We start from the raw sequence: 18,421 nt of genomic DNA on the forward strand, positions 1-18,421 counted from the left end.
ACTTAATACTGCCTTTCTAATTCCATGGCTGTCCCATCCCATTCATCTGTCAGGTTAGCAGATAATACCAAGCAGTAACTCTTTGGTGGTGGTACCTAAACCCTGGAATCTGTTTCCAGCTTCGGGACAGTCAGTCCTAGAGACTGACCCCTTTTAAATAAGCTGTCAAAACTTTTCAGGAATGTTTTTATGTGCATGCGTTTGTGTGTGTTTTATCTTCTGTTGCAATTTTAAAAATAACAATTGTGACTTTCTTTTCCTTTAATTGTAGTCCACTTTAACAAATAACTTTTGAAAATCATGCTATATACATTTTGCCAATTTTTTTGTATGTAAAAGCAGTATATAAGTATCTAAAATAAATATAGGGTCGGAGAATTTCCAAGCCCGCTAACATTTTTCAGATCCTAGCCCAAGTCTGCAGGGTTGCTTGAGCAATGCTTCTAGTCCTCATGGAAGCTGACCCCTGTGTACCTGCAAGCCAGTGAAAATAGTTCTCCCCCACATTTTGTTCCTCCTCACAGCAGACTTCTTCTGGAGGGGGTCTCTTTGGGTCTGGAAGCAGCGGCGGGAGAAGTGGTGGTTTCTTCAGTGGCCTAGGAGGAAAGCCAAGCCATGAGGCCGCAAATAAGAACCCTTTCAGCGCCACCGGTGGGGGATTTGGTTCCCAGGCTACCCAAAGTAAGTACTGCCAAGTCGTGTGTTTAGTGTCATAGCCACTCCATCTTTGTTCCTCAGAACTGGCCGATTCACACAGGGTGTTCTCCCCCCCCCCCCCAATGCTGCAAGACCTGCATCCCCCATGTGTCATCTCCTTATGTGAATGACCTATCCCGTGTAGAACTCCCCCCTCAGTGGAGCACTTTATGAATTGAATCTGTTTGCATGGATGGTGGAAGCAGGGGATCAACTGGTGTGGACCAGGGAACTAATTTCTAGGCCATGGGTTGGCAAACTAAGGCTCAATTGGGGACTTCTGGATCCGGCCTGCAGCAGTCCAGGAATCGCCATGTGGATTGCCAGCACGCGCGTTCTTTCCCTCCCTCTCCCTCACACGGCGGCGGCGGCACCTCCTCCCTCCCTCCCTCCCTCCTGGCTTCTCCCCGCCCTGTCTAGAGGAGGAAGGGGGCTGGGCTTTGTTGGTGCCAGCAGCAGCAGCGCTCGAGCAGCTCCCATTTTAAACAGCCCCTCTCCGGAGCCCTTTCACCCGATGCCCATCCCTCCGCCACCTCCACCAGCCCCTGACAAGACACAGGTAAGCAGCCACCGGGGCTCGTGGTGCTCTTGCATCATTTTCCCCAAAAAATATAGTCCGGCCTCCCACAAGGTCTGAGGGACAGTGGACCAGCCCCCTGCTGAAAAAGTTTGCTGACCTTTGTTCTAGGCCAACCAGAATCCTTTGGCTTTCACAGCAGCAACGAAGCCCAGGGTGGGGCTGGGAATTGATTTTGGAAGTGAAGGTGGTTGGGAGATCAAGTCTGCTTGGTGGCCAACCATTAGTTATGGAGCCTCCTGGGTTTGTGATTTCAAATCTTGGTTCACATGGGCTCAGTTCAGTGTCCCTATAAGCAGCTTAGGACCCATGTACCATTTAGGTGTCTCTTCACACATAAACCTGCTTTTGTATTCAATTTCTGCACCGGAGGCCCTTCTCTGGGCCCCTCTCCTGCTGGAGGTGAGGTAGGTCCTTGTCAGGCCTTTTAGAGGTGTTTTAACTTTTGTGTTGTGTTTCCGTTTCTGTTTTGCCAAAGGCCCCATTCTCACCATACTTTGAACAGTTGTGGCTTCCCCCAAAGAATTATGGGAACTGTAGTTTGTTCAGGGTGCTGAGAGTTGTTAGGAGACTTCTGTCCCCCCCCCTCACAGAGCTACAGAGGTCCCTGGGAAGAAAGATTGATTGTAAAAACCACTCCAGGAGGGAAAAAAGGGTCACTTAACAACCCTCAGCACTCTTAACTCTCCCAAGGCCCCACCCCACACCAACCCTACTTCACACCATCCTTGAGTGTGTTTGCCTGGCTGCAATGTGTCCTTGAACTCTGATCACGCCTGTTGCTTGCCCTGATGGAGGATAGAGAGGTGTCTGTGTATGTGAAGGTGTGTAGAAACTAGCCTACTGTACAAAGGCAGAATTGCCATTCGTTGTTCTGCCCACATTTGCCACTGGCCCTGCCCCACCCTGGCATGTGGCCCCAGGATGGTTGTCCAGAAGGGAAAGTAGCCCTTGTTCTGAAAAAGGTTCCCCTCCCTGATTTCACTCCAATGCATCCTAAGGCTTTTTAATGTAGTGGCGCCAGTATTTTGGAACCTTGTTCCTATTGAAATGAGATGGATACCTACAGTTTTGACATTTTGTCACCTGCTTAAAATGCTTTCCCGCCACTAAGCACTTTTGGACCATTAATTTGATTCAGAAGCAGTCGTTATTTTCTGTATTGTGATCAGCGAACTATAGGGGGCGGAAAGGGCTTCAGTCCCCTCAGTATTTGGGGGGCAGGGGGCTGAGCCCCGCCAATATTGAGCAGGCCGCCATTCCCTGCCACCAGCTGCCACTGGGAGAGCACTCATGTGCTGGGTGAGGCTGGGACATGTGGAGAGGGGAAATCGCCCTCTGTGTAGTTTAATTCCTGCTGCCGCCAGGCAGGCTGGGGCAGGTCATGCAGAGGGGCTTGTGATGTCACCCACCACTGCGCCACCTCAATGTGGGAGGCAAGTCGGCACCCATGATTGTATAATGTGATTTTTTTTTTGTACACCACCAAGATATTTTTCTTATGAGTTGATGGTTTGTTAATACTCTTACAAATTATTATTATTATTAGTAGTATTATATTATTTTTATTTTATTTTATTTTATTTTATAATGATGATGATAATAATAATAATAATAATAATAATAATAATAATAATAATAATAATAATAATAATAATAATAATGTGTCACTCTGATAAGTTTTCTGACTAATCCAAATTAATGTAGTGAATAATCCATACTCTCTCACTCACACACACACACACAAACAAACACACAATTAATAAAGGGGGCTAGGTTCAGAAAGAAGCTGCAGTCTCAAGCCCAGTCCCCTAAATCTAAGAACAAAGAGGTGTAGGAACATACACATGTGCCTTATCCTTGAGTGGTAAAGAGAAGTTTCCACACACTCACCACACTAGTACTCCTTTGAACTTTCCTGGGCCCTGGGGTTTGAAAGAGGGTTCTGATTCTGAAGATCAGTGAGGCTTTCACTTCTTTGAGCCATAACTGGACATGGATGTAGAGGCACTTTGAGAAGACAGGGTTTATAATCTCTCTCTGTGCACATTATAGTGCATATGTCTCCCTGCATTTGCTGAAAATGCAGCAACAAGTAGCACTGGTGTCCTGAATCCAGAATGGTGGGGCTGCATCTGTAGCCCTTTTGCTCAACCCATCAGGTAAAGGTAAAGGGTAAAGGGACCCCTGACCATTAGGTCCAGTCATGACCGACTCTGGGGTTGCGCGCTCATCTCACATTATTGGCCGAGGGATCCGGCGTATAGCTTCCAGGTCATGTGGCCAACATGACAAAGCCGCTTCTGGCAAACCAGAGCAGCACATGGAAACGCCGTTTACCTCCCCGCTGTAGCGGTCCCTATTTATCTACTTGCATTTTGACGTGCTTTCGAACTGCTAGGTTGGCAGGAGCTGGGACCAAGCAATGGGAGCTCACCCTGTCACAGGGATTCGAACTGCCGACCTTCTGATCAGCAAGCCCTAGGCTCTGTGGTTTAACCACAGCGCCACCTGGGCCTTTAGGTGATAGCAGTGGGGCTGCTCCCAGAACCCTCTGCTTCAGGGCTTCCTGTGGACTGCTGCTGGCATGGTTTCCAGTATCCGGCCTACTTCCTTCCTGCCCACACTTTTGGCGGGCGGAATGAAAAGAGACCAACAGAAATCCCAACCTGCTGGAAAAGTGGTTTGGGTTACAGCCTTAACCCAACAGCCTGAAAGCCTATGGGGCCTCAACTCCCATCAGCCCTTAGCTTTAGGGAAGATCCCCAGAACATAACCCCCATGTAAGTTGCAGGGTTACTGTATTTCTCTGTTATAATATTTTGCTGCTTATTACATGTGACTTTGATTCCTGGCATCCATGATAATATCCAGCTGGTAAATTTTTCATTGGTGGCTATCAATAGATGGTTGTCATTTAAAATCTTTTCTGCTGCTCTTCATAGAGGGGCCACACGCGCACACCCTTTTCTGTAGTGTCATGATGCTCAGTATTCGTATTTTAAGGTGGGCAGTTTTATACAAAGGCATCACTGCTTTGATTCCAGACAGGTGGTTGCTGGTTCAGGTGCTCAACCTCTTCTGAAAAGCAGGTGGCTTGGGCGAGCCCAGAAAGCCAAATAGTGCAGAGCGGAGGAAAAACAACCCAGTGTGTCTTAGCTTATTTGACCAGAAAGAGAATTCCATCCAATCTTCTCGGGGGGGGGGGGTGTTTATGTGTGTGCATGTCGTGTAGCAGCACTAGCAGTTCGGATAATATGTCTAATGGTCCTGAAGTTCAGTGAAAAAGAAAAGTCTTTCCATTTCCAGAAAATATGCTGTTCATCTGGTGCCGATTCTTTCTCACCATAGGCAAACGGCGACTTGTGCCACCTTAAACCCCTGATACTCATTGGTCTCTCTCTCCCCCACCCTTTGGGCTTTGGGCGCTTTTTGGGGGGGGGGCCTTTTTCTGGTATGTAAGAAAAGACTCTCGTTTCTCCCCGCCCCAGATACGTCAAGCCTTTTTGGAAACAGCGGTGCCAAGACCTTTGGATTTGGCACCACCGCCTCCTTTGGCGAGCAGAAGCCGATGGGCACATTCAGCTCTGGTGGAGGGAGCGTGGCATCTCAAGGCTTTGGGTTCTCCAGCCCGACTAAAGCAGGTATTAGTTTGTCTATTGTTTCTTCTTGTGAACATAGGAAGCTGCCTCCCACCGAGTCAGACCCTTTGGTCCATCTGCCCCAGTAGTGTCAGGGTTTCAGGCAGGGGACGTTCCCAGCTTTACCTAGAAGCGCTGGGCATTGAACCTGGGACCTTCTGCATGTAGAGTGGATGCTCTACAACCAAGCTTTCCCCACTATGGGGAGAAATAGGGAGAACTTGTTCTTCTCGCATGGGGAAGATCCTCCTGCCTGTTGAACAATAGTTACATCAGATCTTGTGTTCTAGGCTAACTTGCACATCACCATGTAGGGGACATTGGCTTTGAGTTTTCTTGTGGGTTTTTCCTTGTGGCTTCCGGTTGAGCCTTGTGGGAACCTGATACAGGGCAGGATGAGCCACTTGCCTGATACAGCAGCCAGGCACTTCTGATGCTCTCGTGTCCTCCCTTCCACTTTTCACTTCTTTCTTCTTTTCAAGGCTCAGATTGGCAGCCAAACAGAAAACTGTGCTGCCAGGAGGTGCAATTCCGGAGCATGTTGAGAGGAAAAGAGAACTGAGAGGCAGTGAGGGGAGAGAGAGCGGGGTGCTGCAGGAGTTAGGGGAGAAAGTGGAGTCAGACACATGCACAGAGGGAGGGAGGAGGCAATAATAATAATAATTAATAATAATAATAATAATAATATTTATGCCCCACCCATCTGGCTGGGTTTCCCCAGCCACTCTGGGCGGCTTCCAACAGAATATTAAAATACAATAATCTATTAAATATTAAAAGCTTCCCTAAACAGGGCTGCCTTCAGATGTCTTCTAAAAGTGTTGATTCACACAAGTGTTAGATTCCGGTAAAACAGGTCTTCTTCTTTTTATGGGTCTTTCCCCACCACTGTCGTCATCAAATTGTAGATCTCTAGATGTGCAGTGAACTGACCCAAGAGGAGGGTGGGGAGAAGCAACCATAGAGGATGGTCCCCTCAATGTCTCCCACCCACCTGCCTTCAGCTCAGTCAAGGCCCAACATGGTGGTGGGGGGGAGACCCCTGGACCCCCCTAGCAGTCCTTGCGGGGGGGCGAGACCCCTGTCATTGTGGGTCAGAGGTGTTGCCTTTGCGGGAGGAGCAGTGTTCCCACAGGCTCCAAAAGTAGGGGTGGCCCTTGTTTGTTGTGACTTTTAATGGTTGTGCTTATAAAAAAATTCCTTCAGTAGCACCTTAAAGACCAACTAAGTTTTTATTTTGGTATGAGCTTTCGTGTGCATGCACACTTATGTCCTGCTTTCAGGCTTCCTTTTGGGGCATCTGGTTGACCCCTGTGAGAACAGGATGGTGGATTTAGATGGGTCTTTGGCCTGATCCAGCAGCCAGGCTCTTCTTAAATTCCTATCAGGGTGCTCTGCAGCTCAGGTGCTGGTTCCTTTTGCCACTGGTACTGGTGGATGGCAGAAAGGAAGTGACCACAGCTCAGTGGCTGAGCACCTGCTTTGCTTGCTGCAGGTTCCCGTACGGTAGAACATGATATATAGAGCTATTGGAGGCAGCTTGACTCCGAATACTAGTTGCTGAGAATTGCAAGAGGGGAGAGCAGTGCTGCACTCCAAGTCTTCCTTGCAAGCTTCTCACTGGGGCATCTGGTTGGCCACAGTGAGAACAGGATATTGGGCCAGGTAGACTTATGGCCTTGTGCAGCAACCAGACTCTTCTTATGTTCTTAACTTGCAATACATGCGTTGGTTCCCACGAAACTGGGAGGACATGGGTAAAACCCAATGGCTCATGGACAAAAGTGTCACTGGATCTCTAATCTCTGCTAAATAATTCAGCTGCAGCTCTCTCTTCTCTCTCCCCACCCCCCACCCCAGACAGTTGTGTTTACAACCGGGTAGTATCTGTTACATTGGTCGGGACTGGAATTTCACCCAGGGTATTAAAATGCACCTCCAGTCAAAAATAACAAGGAGCTATATTGGTAGTCATTTCTTGTAGCAGACAGGCAGCCTGTTAATAAGATGGAAGTGTGTGTTGAAAAGTGTCCACGTAAAAGAGTAAAAACTGTGAGCTGCATGGAAGGTTGGCAGAGGGGAGTTAAGCCCATGCCAGGGATTATTGGCAAACGGACAGAAAATAGGAGTAGCCAGTATCATGGTTCCTATATGTACATCTGCAGGGCAGCCTCAGTTGAATTGCAGGTGATGCTTGTGTGTTCCAGTAAACCATGGTTTAGCAGGAAGTGAACCCTGCCCAGCCTGGTTGCTCTCACTTGGCTGCTCGTTCTGGTGCAAGCAGGAGAAGCATACCGAGAAGGCACAGTTGAGCTTGACTTCGAACAACAAACCCAAGTTTGATTTGTTTTTCCCTGGCAAGTCAGAATCACAAGCCACAGCCTTCAACCATGGTTCTTCGTTTGCTTTCAAATCCTACCTTGTTTGGGAAAAGCAAACTCAGCTTTAGATGTTACAGGGAGCCAGACTTAGTTGCGGCTTCCTGACTTGTTTCTCCTGTCTCATGCCAGGGTAAGAGCAAAGTGAGGAGTGATCAGACAACTCTGCAGAAGCATGCGTCTTGTTTCCAATAAGGCAACAACTTGTCCTGACTTGTCATGCATGACCCGTGAACAGAGACAGTGTGCAGATGTGGGGTTTTTTCTAGGTCAAAGAAGGAAGGGAAGGTCAGCCAGAGGAAACTTAGCGGTTGGGTGTTGCTTTTTAAAAATTGAATACCACCCCCCCCCAGCTTCTATCCAAAGGATGGGAAACCTGTGGCCCTACGGATGTCATTGGACTCCAGCTTCCATCAGCCCCAGCCAGCAGAGCACAGTGGCCAGGAATGATGGTGGTGGTTGTCCAGCCATTTCTGAAGTGCCACTGGTTCCTCACCACTGTTCCATCATACCCACACTTGATGCATAGGTACAATAGAGGCTTATCAAATTATTCATGGTGTGGAGGTGGGGGGTATAGGATTCCCCACTTCCTTTTTCTATAATACTCAAACTCAAGTTGTTAGACCGTAGATTCAGGACAGACTAAAGAAATTACTTCTTTGGACAGTGCAGAATTTAATGTGTGGAATTTTCTGCCACGAGCTGTCTTGGGCAGTGGAGAAATTCATGGAGGAGGGCAAAGTTTGTCCACAGTTGTTAGCATGCTAGGGGGCAGACAATGGAGGAGTGGGCTTTGGTTTTCATACTTATGGGCCTCCAGGATGCATTTGGCAGCCCTCTATGCAGGAAAACAGGGTTTTGGACTGGATAGGCATGGGGTTTGGACACTTTCTAAGCCCAAGGGCCGCATGCCAGTCTTGGAGAGGTCCAGAGGCAATAGTGGGCAGAACAATGGTTATAAATTGTCCCTTTTTAGGGACATTTGTCCCTGTAGGCTGGTTTCTTCTCACACTCACTTGCTGTTCTCCATCCAGGCAAGCAAAAGGTATTGTCAGAGTTCAAGGGCACATTTCGGCCAAGGAAGGTGAAAAGTGGGGTCGTGTGTGTTGTCTTGGGAGAGTCCCAAGACTTTACAGGGAAGCCCTTGGAGGGGCTACATTTGTCCCCCATCCACCCCTGTGATGATGGGCCTTTGGTCTGACCCAACAGGGCTGCTTTCTTTGGCTTTCCTCCTTTACTTTAGAATATTATCATTTTATGCTGCTTTTCAGGACCAAGGCCGTTTCGAAGGGGGTTGCAGATAAATAAGTAAAAATTGTAACACAAAACACAATTAAATAACAGCATTGCAAAACCACATACAGTTGCAAATTTCCAAAAGCTAAAAATAGAGCAGCATAAACACACAAAAACGGCACACATCCCCACCGACTGTCAAGTCAGCCTGTGTCATCAGATGTCATCATGCTGACAATAGGAAGGGTGTTCTAAAGCCCCACCAGCTTCCTAACCAAAGGTGAATTGCAAAAGGAGTGTCTAAAAGAGAATGGGGTGGAAACAAATGTCTCTCACAGAGAAGGAGGTTATATAGGTGAAGAGGCCACCACCAGAAAGGCTCCATCACACATTCCTTCCCACTAGCCAGATTTGTACCTGCTGTCATGTTGGTGAGCTGAAGGCAAACAAAATGGTCCAGTTCTTGGCTCGGTGTCACACAAATCCCATGTGAGCTGCGAGTTTGCTTTTACAGGAGAGGCTCAAAAGATGGTGTGTGCGATGTTGTCACTCCCAGTGTGAATCCGTCCCGCAGTGCCCAAGGGCTTTTTTGCACTGCTAGGAAAGGGCCGAGATGTTACTGGCTGTATGAAAGAAGTTGCAAGCAGACTTTCAAGCAGACCTTGAATATTTTTTTTTTATTTCCCATACACCTAGTGTCTCTTTGCATCCTTCCTTTTTTTAACGTACGTTTCTTTGTGAGAGCATGGCCCTGAAAAGCAACTCAGAAAATAACATGACTGTCACCAGTCATTCCCATTAGGCTGTCTCAGTAGGAGAGATGGGAAGCAGGGCTCATCCCATCAGCTCTGCCAGAATACCAGCTCCACCAAGCCAGCTAGTCCTTATAAGAATGGCTGTTTAAGAATGGGTGCCCATATATGCTTTTTTCCCCCCTCTTCCCTTCTTGTCCCATTTTCCTCATGTGTCATGTGTTTCTCTTTTTTTTAAGCTTGTAAGCCAGCCTTGTCTTCAGTTGATTCCACAGATACAGGCTGCTCTAGGAGCCTTTTTCAGGGGCTGGAACGGAAAAGTAATGTGCAAACACAGATAAATAAATAAAGCTTGGCATCTGTTAAAATGAAAGTGGGGACGACAGGAAATAGCACCACAGACTTGGGAATGTCCTGCTTTCCGCCTGGTCTGCTTGTGACAGGTCAGGGGTGTGTGGATAGCTTGCCTCTAGGGCGCAACACACCGCTGTGCTGAAATGGTTGCAGTTTTGCTGGCGACATCAGAAAACAGCTAGCTTCCCCCCTCCTTTTCCCCATCTTTTGCTGAGAGCTGCTGCTGCTGGTGGCGGCAGCAACTGCTGCTTTTTCATGCAGGCGCTCTAGAGCGGGCGTTCTTGGCCCGTTTTTTTCTTTTAATTCATGTCCAAGGTTTTTCTTCTTAAGGACATGCCTGCAGAATCTAGCCACCCCTTTTGCAGTAAGTGCTGTACGGAGGGTGAAGAAGGCAGCTCTTAATGAGAAACTCCCCCATCCCCAAGCTCCCCCCCCCTCTTTCTCACTCTCTCTCTTTGGTGCATTCTGGGGGGGGGTGGAGAGTTGGGGGTGATGGTTGCCGGTTTGCAGTTCTCGGGGACATCCGGCCTCTTTCGAATGAAGGCCAGCAGGAGGTCGAGGTTCCCCTCAGATGGGAAGTTGGGGGGGGGAATGCAGTGCTGTAAATCTGATAGATCACTTCGCCTTTGCAGACATAGATTGCAACTCTAAACAAAAAAAGAGGAAAAAGCTAGCTAAGGCCTGCCTCTGCCTAAAGCTGTTTCTTTCTGCTTCCCCACCCCCACCCCATTCCCGCTTTTACCTCGTGAATTAAGCAATGCTTCTCCCCCCCCCTCTCTCTCTCACACACACACACACACACACAGAGAGAGAGAGAGAGAGTGTTCAGAATCCTGAGTTCTGACACCCAAAAAGGTGTTGAGCCTGATCTACGTTCTTCGCTTTGCCCAAGAGGTTAAAACCAGAGAGGACTCATCAGACAACTGCCCCGCCCCCAATTTTTTTTTCCTTTTTAAAGTTTTGCCTTTAAAAAGGAGGTGGGAGAGGGTATTTTGTAATATTTACTGACTTCATGTTTTCTAGGATGAAATGGGGGCCTTTGAAAGTGTGTCAGGGTCCCATTGCTTCTGCAGCACAAATAAAGCCCCCCCTCCCCCGCCAGCTCAGGTCTATGGGGCTTCTGCACCGAGAAATGTCCTAACTCTTCTTTCTTCTTTCTTTGCTCTTCTTGCCTTGCCTCTCTCTCTTTCTCTCTGTTCTTTTGACTTTTTATTTATTCTTTTGCTTGTGTATGTCCCTTCCCCCCCCTTTTTTTCCTTTCTTTGTTTGCCTCTGTGTTTGCTCAGGTGGCTTTGGAGCTGCTCCTGTGTTCGGCAGCCCTCCCACTTTTGGGGGCTCCCCCGGGTTCGGAGGGGTGCCAGCATTCGGTTCAGCCCCAGCCTTTGCAAGCCCTCTGGGCTCGACGGGAGGCAAAGTCTTCGGAGAGGGGACTGCGGCCGCCAACGCTGGAGGATTCGGGTAAGCCGCAACAAGAAAACAAGAGGGTCTTGGGGGGGGGTGTTTTGCAGTGATATCCAGGTACCCCATTTTTTTTCCTTAGTTTGAATAAATATTCTGCAAGCCACCCTTCATTTCACTACATTTCATTATATTGATTTCTTTAATCAGATTTCTTACTTACCCTTTGCCGGAAGGTCCTGGGGCAAGTAACAGCAATGAATTATACAATTTCCCCCAGACCCCAAGGGATAGCTGCCATAGTGCAGTCAGGAACCTTAAAGCCAGGGAAGCTTGCTTTCATTGCAAATCACCAAGCTGGTTAGAATTGGCTGCACTATGAGAGTTCCCCATGGGGAACTGTGATAGCAAAGTGAGCTGGGGGTTGGAAGTCAAGCAGTGCCTATCAGCTTACTTTGAGCTCCATGGGGCTCCTGCTGCCAGCTGATCTTTGGGGCTTGCAAAGACCCAAACCCAGGGAGCCCCTGCTTAGTGCATTGAAACCTTGACCACCAGCTGATCGGTGGTACTACACACACTGTGCTATTCTATTTACCAGCCTTGTACAGTACAGTGCTTTGAAGTCTCCATCGTGGGGACTTCAAAGCACCCCATTGCCTGATGTCATTGTGATGCCAGTTGATTGGCAGGTGGTCGGCTCTGTTAATAAAAGGAAGGCAGATGCACCTCACCAAGGAGGGCATTCCACCAAGGAGCCACCATTGAGAAGACCCTGTCCAGAAAGAACACCAATCCAGGCAGCAGTACCAACATGGCCTCCCTTGCCATTCACAGCACCCAAGTTGGCTGATTGTGGATTTCTGCCTTCATCTAGCTCTTTTTTGCTTCACTTATCTTTTTTAAAAGCCACACCCTCTTTAACCCACCACTTGCTCCTGCTCTCTGTTCCACAGGTTTGGCGGCACAGCCAACACAGTGTCATTCGGAACGCTGGCAAGCCAGAACACCCCTACCTTTGGATCCCTCTCTCAACAGCCTACGGGTTTTGGCACACAAGGCACTGGCTTCTCCGGTTTCGGGTCGAGTGGAGGAGGAGGTACAAGCTGTTCTTGACCCTAAATAGGAGGGAGCTTGGAGAAGTGGGAGCGTTGGGAGCTCTAGCACTTGGTCAGTCATAAACTGTTAGGGGCTGGATTTCAGATGCAAACCAAGCTTAATCATATCTTAAAGGGGAGCAGGGGTTGCTTTTTAAATTTTTATTGCATTTATGTCCCAACTTTTTTCTCCACGTTGCTCAGGGTGGTGTACATGGTTTCTCTCCCTAATTCAACCACTCACAACAACCCTGTGAGGTAGGTTAGGCCACAAAGGCAATCGACTGGCTCAAGGTCACACCCAGTGAGCTTTGTGGCCGAGCGGGGATTTAAACCCTGGTCTCATGTCCTAGTCCAACACTTTTAACTGGCTGCACCACACTGGCTCTCTGTTGGAGAAACTTAGGGGTATAACTGTATCCAGCGTACATCCTTTCACTCCCCTTTGGGGGTGGGAAAATACAAAGAAATGTATATTTTTAACTTTTAAAACCTTTATGTAAGGGTTAAAGCCTTTTTAACCACCTAGAGACAATAGCAGTTAAGCAGTACATAGATTGTTTAAATATTTTTAACCATTTACAAAACACACCAAAACTGATGTTAAGCCCCCAAACCCAGAAACCTTCCGCTGCCATTCATTTCTCGGGCTTATTGCTCTCTGCAGCTTCTGAGTAGGAGTTTGCAAAGTCTGCTCATGAGCATATGCAGAGTTTTCATCTCCTTGTCCTTGCCCTCCACCTGGTTCTTAGATGTTTTGAGGAATTTTTTTCTCAGAACAGGGAAAACGGAAGCCCTCCTTCACAAAGCCCATAATTAAAAATTGCTCTCACAAGAAGTAGTTACAGCCACTGACTTGGGTGGCTCTAAAAGGGGGTTAGACATATTAATGGAGGAATTAGGCTGTGGTCTACCTCTGCTGTCAGGGGGAAGGTGCCCCCCCCCCCAGTTGCTGGGAATCACCCCAGAGAAGCTGCTAATGGTTGACAGTACTGAGCTAGATGGACCCAGTGGTCTGACTCTTTAGAAGGCAGCTTCCTCTGTGTATGAATTAAAAGAAGAGCTTTTGTTGTGGGTTAAGAGTTAAACACTAGACTGGAGAACTGGAGCGATTGGAAACTGGTTAAGAGGGCAGAGAGAAACTGTGCTGATGTGGCAGTGTGGCTTTGAGGCTGGCTTGGGATCCTGACACCTTTCCTTAATGTGTGTTTTGTAATATAACCTATCCAATAATCCCTTTAACGTTGCATTTCCCCCACCCCACCCCACCCCTTACAGGCTTTGGCTTTGGATCGTCTAATGCGTAAGTCTCTCTCGTGCTGCCTTCCACATTGTCGGTAGGTTTTTTCGGTTTATTTTGTGCCAGAAAGAGAGCTTCTTTTGAGGTGAAATATATTATTAAATATGGTAATCCCTGCTTGAATTTTGAATCAGCAAGAGATGATTGTGGGCTTTGTTCCCTCTCTCATTTCCCCTTGTAATAACATTAATGAGAAGCTTAAGATCTAGAAGGCAGTGTTTCTCCCAGGGAGCTGATCCTCCCTAAGAAATAGGCTGCTCTTTTTCTTCTATTCTTCACCCTGCGCCTTTTTTCCTTTGTAAATGTAGGACTTTAACCAACTTTTTTTTTTGAATGCTCCACAAAGTGGGAACTCAGTAAATGTTCTGTGGAATGCAGAGCTCTCCTGGGTAAACTGAGGCAGCAGTGTGTCCACCACTGGAAAAGTTCCTGAAAGCCACAAGCACCGTGTGCCAAAGCAGGCTTTGCCATCCTAGTGGAGCAACCATCTGTCTTGGCCTACAGAGGCATTGTGAGACTCCCATCTCCCCATCAGCCCCAGGCAGTAGTCTAAAATATATGGAGCATCACAGGTGGTCAAAAACTGAGCCTTTTGTCATTCTTGTTATTAGTATTAATTATTTATTAACACAGTTTTCATAATACAAAACAATCTCCCCCTCATCTCTCAGTGGAGATGAGGGGTGTCTATAAAGTACAATAAAACAGACAGACAAATCGAAAACATGAATCTAACAGTGGTATCAAAAATCAAGTCCAGAATGTTCAAAGAAAGTTTTGTATGTTGCTGGGAGATGTTCAGTGCTTATAGGACTGGCCAGTGGTGCAGCCTGGCAGTGATTGCCTGAGCTGCCTTTTAATTTCAGAGGTAGGAAGAGCTGGAAGAAGAATCTTGCCTGCCATTGGCTCTCAGCTGCTCAGGTCCATGAGCTTCTAAGGCAGGCACCGGCAACCTCCAGCCCATGGGCCGGATCCAGCCCACAGAGGCCATTTATCCAAACCACGAGCCGTCTGCTTGGTAAGTCACCCGTGTGCTGTGCTAAACCGGCACATCGCAGTGCGGGGACTCACCGAGCGGCACCGGAAATGGCGCCTGCGCAGATGCTGGAAATTGTGCCTGCACAGGCGCCGGAAATCACTTCTGCGCAGGCATCTGTGCAGCCACAGAAGCGATTTCTGGCGCTGTGGACATGCGCAGAAGCGATTTCCAGCGCCCCAGACATGGGCAGCGCGGCGCCGGAAATCGCTTCTGCGCATGTCCAGCCCACAGACAATAGTCTGTGGTAATGCTCTGGCCCACAGCCGGAAAATGTTGCCGATGCCTGTTCTAAGGCCAGGCTGGTTAGGGCTGGTGGCAGATGGAGTCTTACAAGAGATCTGGCGAGCCACAGGTTTCCCCATGGAACAAGCAGAAGGAGGCCTCAGATGTGGGGGAGGTGATCTTCTGAAAAAGAGTGTTGGAAAAACGGAAGGGTCAAAAGGAGAAGGCCTGGAGAGGCAGCCTGAGAGGGTAAGGGGGGGGGGGGGAACTGGTGCAAGAAAGTCAAAGCAAGGCCACATATCCAGACACCAGGAGCTACAGAGGGGAATCATTTCTTTCTTTCTTTCTTTCTTTCTTTCTTTCTTTCTTTCTTTCTTTCTTTCTTTCTAAAAAGCATTTGTACCTGCTCTTCTGCCAGAAAGTCTCCTAGAGTAACTTACATACAAGCAGTTAAAACAAGGCAGTCCCCGAGAAATATTATTTATTGGTTGGGTGGAGTAGGGGAAAGGCCTCTGGACTTTGTGTCACTTGCAAGGCTTGTAGAAGTACCCAAAACAGGGCAAGGTGCCATGAAGCAAGCTAAAAATAAGCTGGGTCTTTCACCCAGGCAGATTGGCAATCTCAACACTTTTGCGGGGGGGGGGTCTTGGGGAGGTGTCCTCCTCCTTGGCTCATGGGGAGCAGTGAGGGGAATGTGGAGCAGATAATTTGGGTTTTTCTTCCCTTTTTTAAAAAATAAGCAGCTTAAGAAGTTTGTTCCCTTTTTGGGGAAAGGAGGTCCAAGACAACTCAGCAAGCTTGGAGCAGTCAGAGGTCTCCTTAGAGCCCCAAACTGTCCAGGACTCTTGGATTCAGGCAAGGGTGGGGAACCTCTGACCCAGGAGCCAAATCTGACCCTCAGGCCCCTCTTGCTTGCCCTTGGAAGTTCACAACCCTTCCAGTCATTTCATGTCTGCGTGGATGAAGGATAGACATGCATGTGTTTGTGCAGAAACTAGCATATTGTGTAAGGGGAAATTCAGCATGAATAGTCCCACCCATGTTTTACTGTGGCCACGCCCACCAGTGCTATGTGGCCCTCAAGGTTGCCCAGGTGGGGATGCAGCCCTGAGGCTTAAAAGGGTTCTCATTCTTGACCTAAGGCTTCCATCCTTGAAAGGGTCTAGCAAAGGCTGCCACGCAATGAGATATTGAGAGTTAAGCCTCTTTGGCATTGGCAGAGAGAGGGGTCTCTTGTTCTCACCTTTGTTTTCTCTTTTTCCTCTTTCAGATCCACCTCTGGGTTTAGCAGCTGGAGAAGCTGAAAGGATGCCTGCCCATGTTGTGCTTCTATCGGGTGGGCAGGAGTGAAGTGAGGAGATATACATATTGAAGTTAAATGTCAGGGTTTTTGTTTTTAAATTAGTTTTTATTTACGATTTAATGTGTTACAAAGCAAACAAATAAACAAGGAAAATAATCTTGCGTGTCCATTTTCGATTCATAGAATCTTTTTCACAGTCGGATTACATTCAGTATGAGACACTATTGTTATAGACATCATGTGATGGTGGGGAAAGAAAGGGGAGGGAGGTGGAGGGTAATATTATTTCATTCTATTGCATCATGTTAGTGTAGAGTTTGTGTCAGCACCACGTAGGTAGGTCCTTTATTTGTATATATATATATTTATTTGCATTGGCATTGCAAGAGATTAGGGCAGGGTTCTCCAAACTACGGCCCGGGGGACACATACAGCCCGCGAGGCTCTTTTATGCGGTCCCCGGCAACCCGCAGTGCGGCGCAGCTGCCCACTTCCGACCCGGAAAAGCGACAGAAATAGCTTCTGCGCATGTGCAAGCATCATTTCCAGTGTACTTCCAGGTCAGAGGAGGCTTCTGCACATGCGCACAAGCTATTTCCGGCGCTTTCCAGATTGGGAGTGTGCCAGAAATAGCGCATGGGCGCGCACGCTCCCCCGCCCTCCGGTGCACTGCGTGATCGGCGCGGCGGGCATCCGGCCCGAAGCCGAGTATGCTTGGGGACCCCTGGATTAGGGTGTCCAGAGCTTGATTGGTTGTGTTCAGTTTGTATGTGTTGGGGGACGGGAGAGCTGTTGGGTCAGATTAGCCATATTGATTCATATGCTGGGGATAAGTCATTTTCTTGTTGTGCTGTATATGTGTTAAAGAGGAGCCATACCGGGGTGAAGGTGTCCTCCATTGCTTGTCCCTGTGCTAGTTTAAGTTTGTTGGTTAGCTTTTCTAATAGGGTGGGTGGCTTCCCATACATTTTGGTACCAGTGGGCTATGTTCACTCCTAACAAGTCCTTCCAGTGTCTAGTTACAATGTCTGGGGCATTAGTGGGGGTGGGGGGTCAGGGCCAATTTCCCTACTTTTTCCTTCCATGATTTAAACATGGACTGTGTGCATCCGTTTAGTGTTGTGGGAATTTCCTTAGTAAAAAGTAAAAGTGAAATTAAAATACAAACCTTCAAAGTTAGTGAGAACAGAAACAAAAAAGAATAAATAATTGGGAACAAGAAATAAACTGAAAAGAAAAACTAAACTAAAAATGTGGTGGTATAAAAATAAGATAAAATGTAATAAGAGAAGGGAAAATGGAGCTTAAGGATCAAAATATTTAGGTGAAGTTGATGAGAATGGTAAATCTTGGCCCTGCAGGCGGCTTGCATTGAAAGAGGAGAGGGGAAGGCTAAATGTATGTGATTTTGTTTGATTTTAGTGTGTGTTTTTTATGGGGGGGTCGGGTGGAATACCTGGCTGGTGAGCGGCTTTCCCTGGGCTGCAGTTCCAGCCCTCTCAAAGTTTCTTTCCCAACTTCCTGCTGTTACTCCCCTAGCAGCTTGCCGAGCCTGTGGCAGTCACCGTCTTGCCTCACCAACTTGTGATTCCCAGCAGCTGATACTCAGAGGCATATTGCTTCCCAACAGTAGAGGCAGAATATAGCAGAAATGGCCCCTGTTCCTGGGTTTTTCCAAAATCATGGGGACCAGGACCCATTTTCTCTTTTTAAAATAATTGTGCACAATTCATTGGGAATAATAGTTTCCACAAAATCTGTGCATGTGCTCACAGGCTTCCTTTTGTGGCATTGTGGAAGCTCTTCTCTGCAATCTTTCCTCTTCTAGAAATAGCATTAATTACAGAAATTCCAACTTGTGAATTAACATAGATAGTTCTTGAGTAGTGTCTGGTTTTATTGCCTCATTCTCACCATGCTATATTTAAGGAGGCTGCTATTCTTTATTGGTGTGTCTCCCCCCCCCTTTTAAGCTTTATTGTGGTAGTAGCAGATCTTTCTATGTTCGTTATGCGCACCTGTCGCCCAGCATCAGCGCCTTATCTTGGTATCTACTAGTGAAGTCATGGCCAGTTGTTGGGTAATCAGCTCAGAAAATCTATGGTTACAGAACGAAAAGAGAAGTACTGAATGAAACTTGTTGGTTTTGCAATAAAAAATAGCAGTTTTTGCGCCGCACACACACACACACAGACTCACATTCACACTTCATTAGCGGAAACCAAAAAAAGAGGGGGGTGGGACTTAAGTAAATACAACCTACAAGTTTTAATCTTCAGTAACTGTTGACTGAGACAGCCCTGGCTTCATTTAAATGGAATTAGCCCCTCTTAGCCTCTGGTTCTGCTGCCAGGGAGGGACTGCAGAATGTTTATGAACATTTGAACTGCTCCAAAGGTTGTGTTTTTTAAAAACATATCGGCCAGGA

At 47.6% G+C, this 18,421-nt stretch overlaps 1 protein-coding gene across 5 annotated transcripts in view; it reads left to right on the forward strand.

Annotated features, from left to right (window-relative positions):
- Nucleotides 1–16,149, forward strand: part of NUP214 (nucleoporin 214) — an 84,689-nt gene extending 68,540 nt beyond the window's left edge. For 2 of the 5 annotated variants that reach the window (XM_035112650.2, XM_060270448.1), the window contains exons 31-36: nt 525–681; nt 4,765–4,917; nt 10,924–11,095; nt 11,989–12,131; nt 13,408–13,432; nt 15,961–16,149. In XM_035112650.2, the coding sequence (XP_034968541.1) occupies nt 525–681; nt 4,765–4,917; nt 10,924–11,095; nt 11,989–12,131; nt 13,408–13,432; nt 15,961–15,994 (684 nt within the window). In that variant the 3' untranslated portion in view covers nt 15,995–16,149. Of the gene's footprint in view, nt 1–524; nt 682–4,764; nt 4,918–10,923; nt 11,096–11,988; nt 12,132–13,407; nt 13,467–15,960 lie in introns of all 5 variants that reach the window. The other 3 variants (XM_035112652.2, XM_035112651.2, XM_035112653.2) reach the window with 3 other exon arrangements.
- Nucleotides 16,150–18,421: the final 2,272 nt, after the last annotated feature.

The sequence above is a fragment of the Zootoca vivipara genome, chromosome Z (genome assembly GCF_963506605.1).
Source record: "Zootoca vivipara chromosome Z, rZooViv1.1, whole genome shotgun sequence".
NCBI lineage: Eukaryota > Metazoa > Chordata > Lepidosauria > Squamata > Lacertidae > Zootoca > Zootoca vivipara.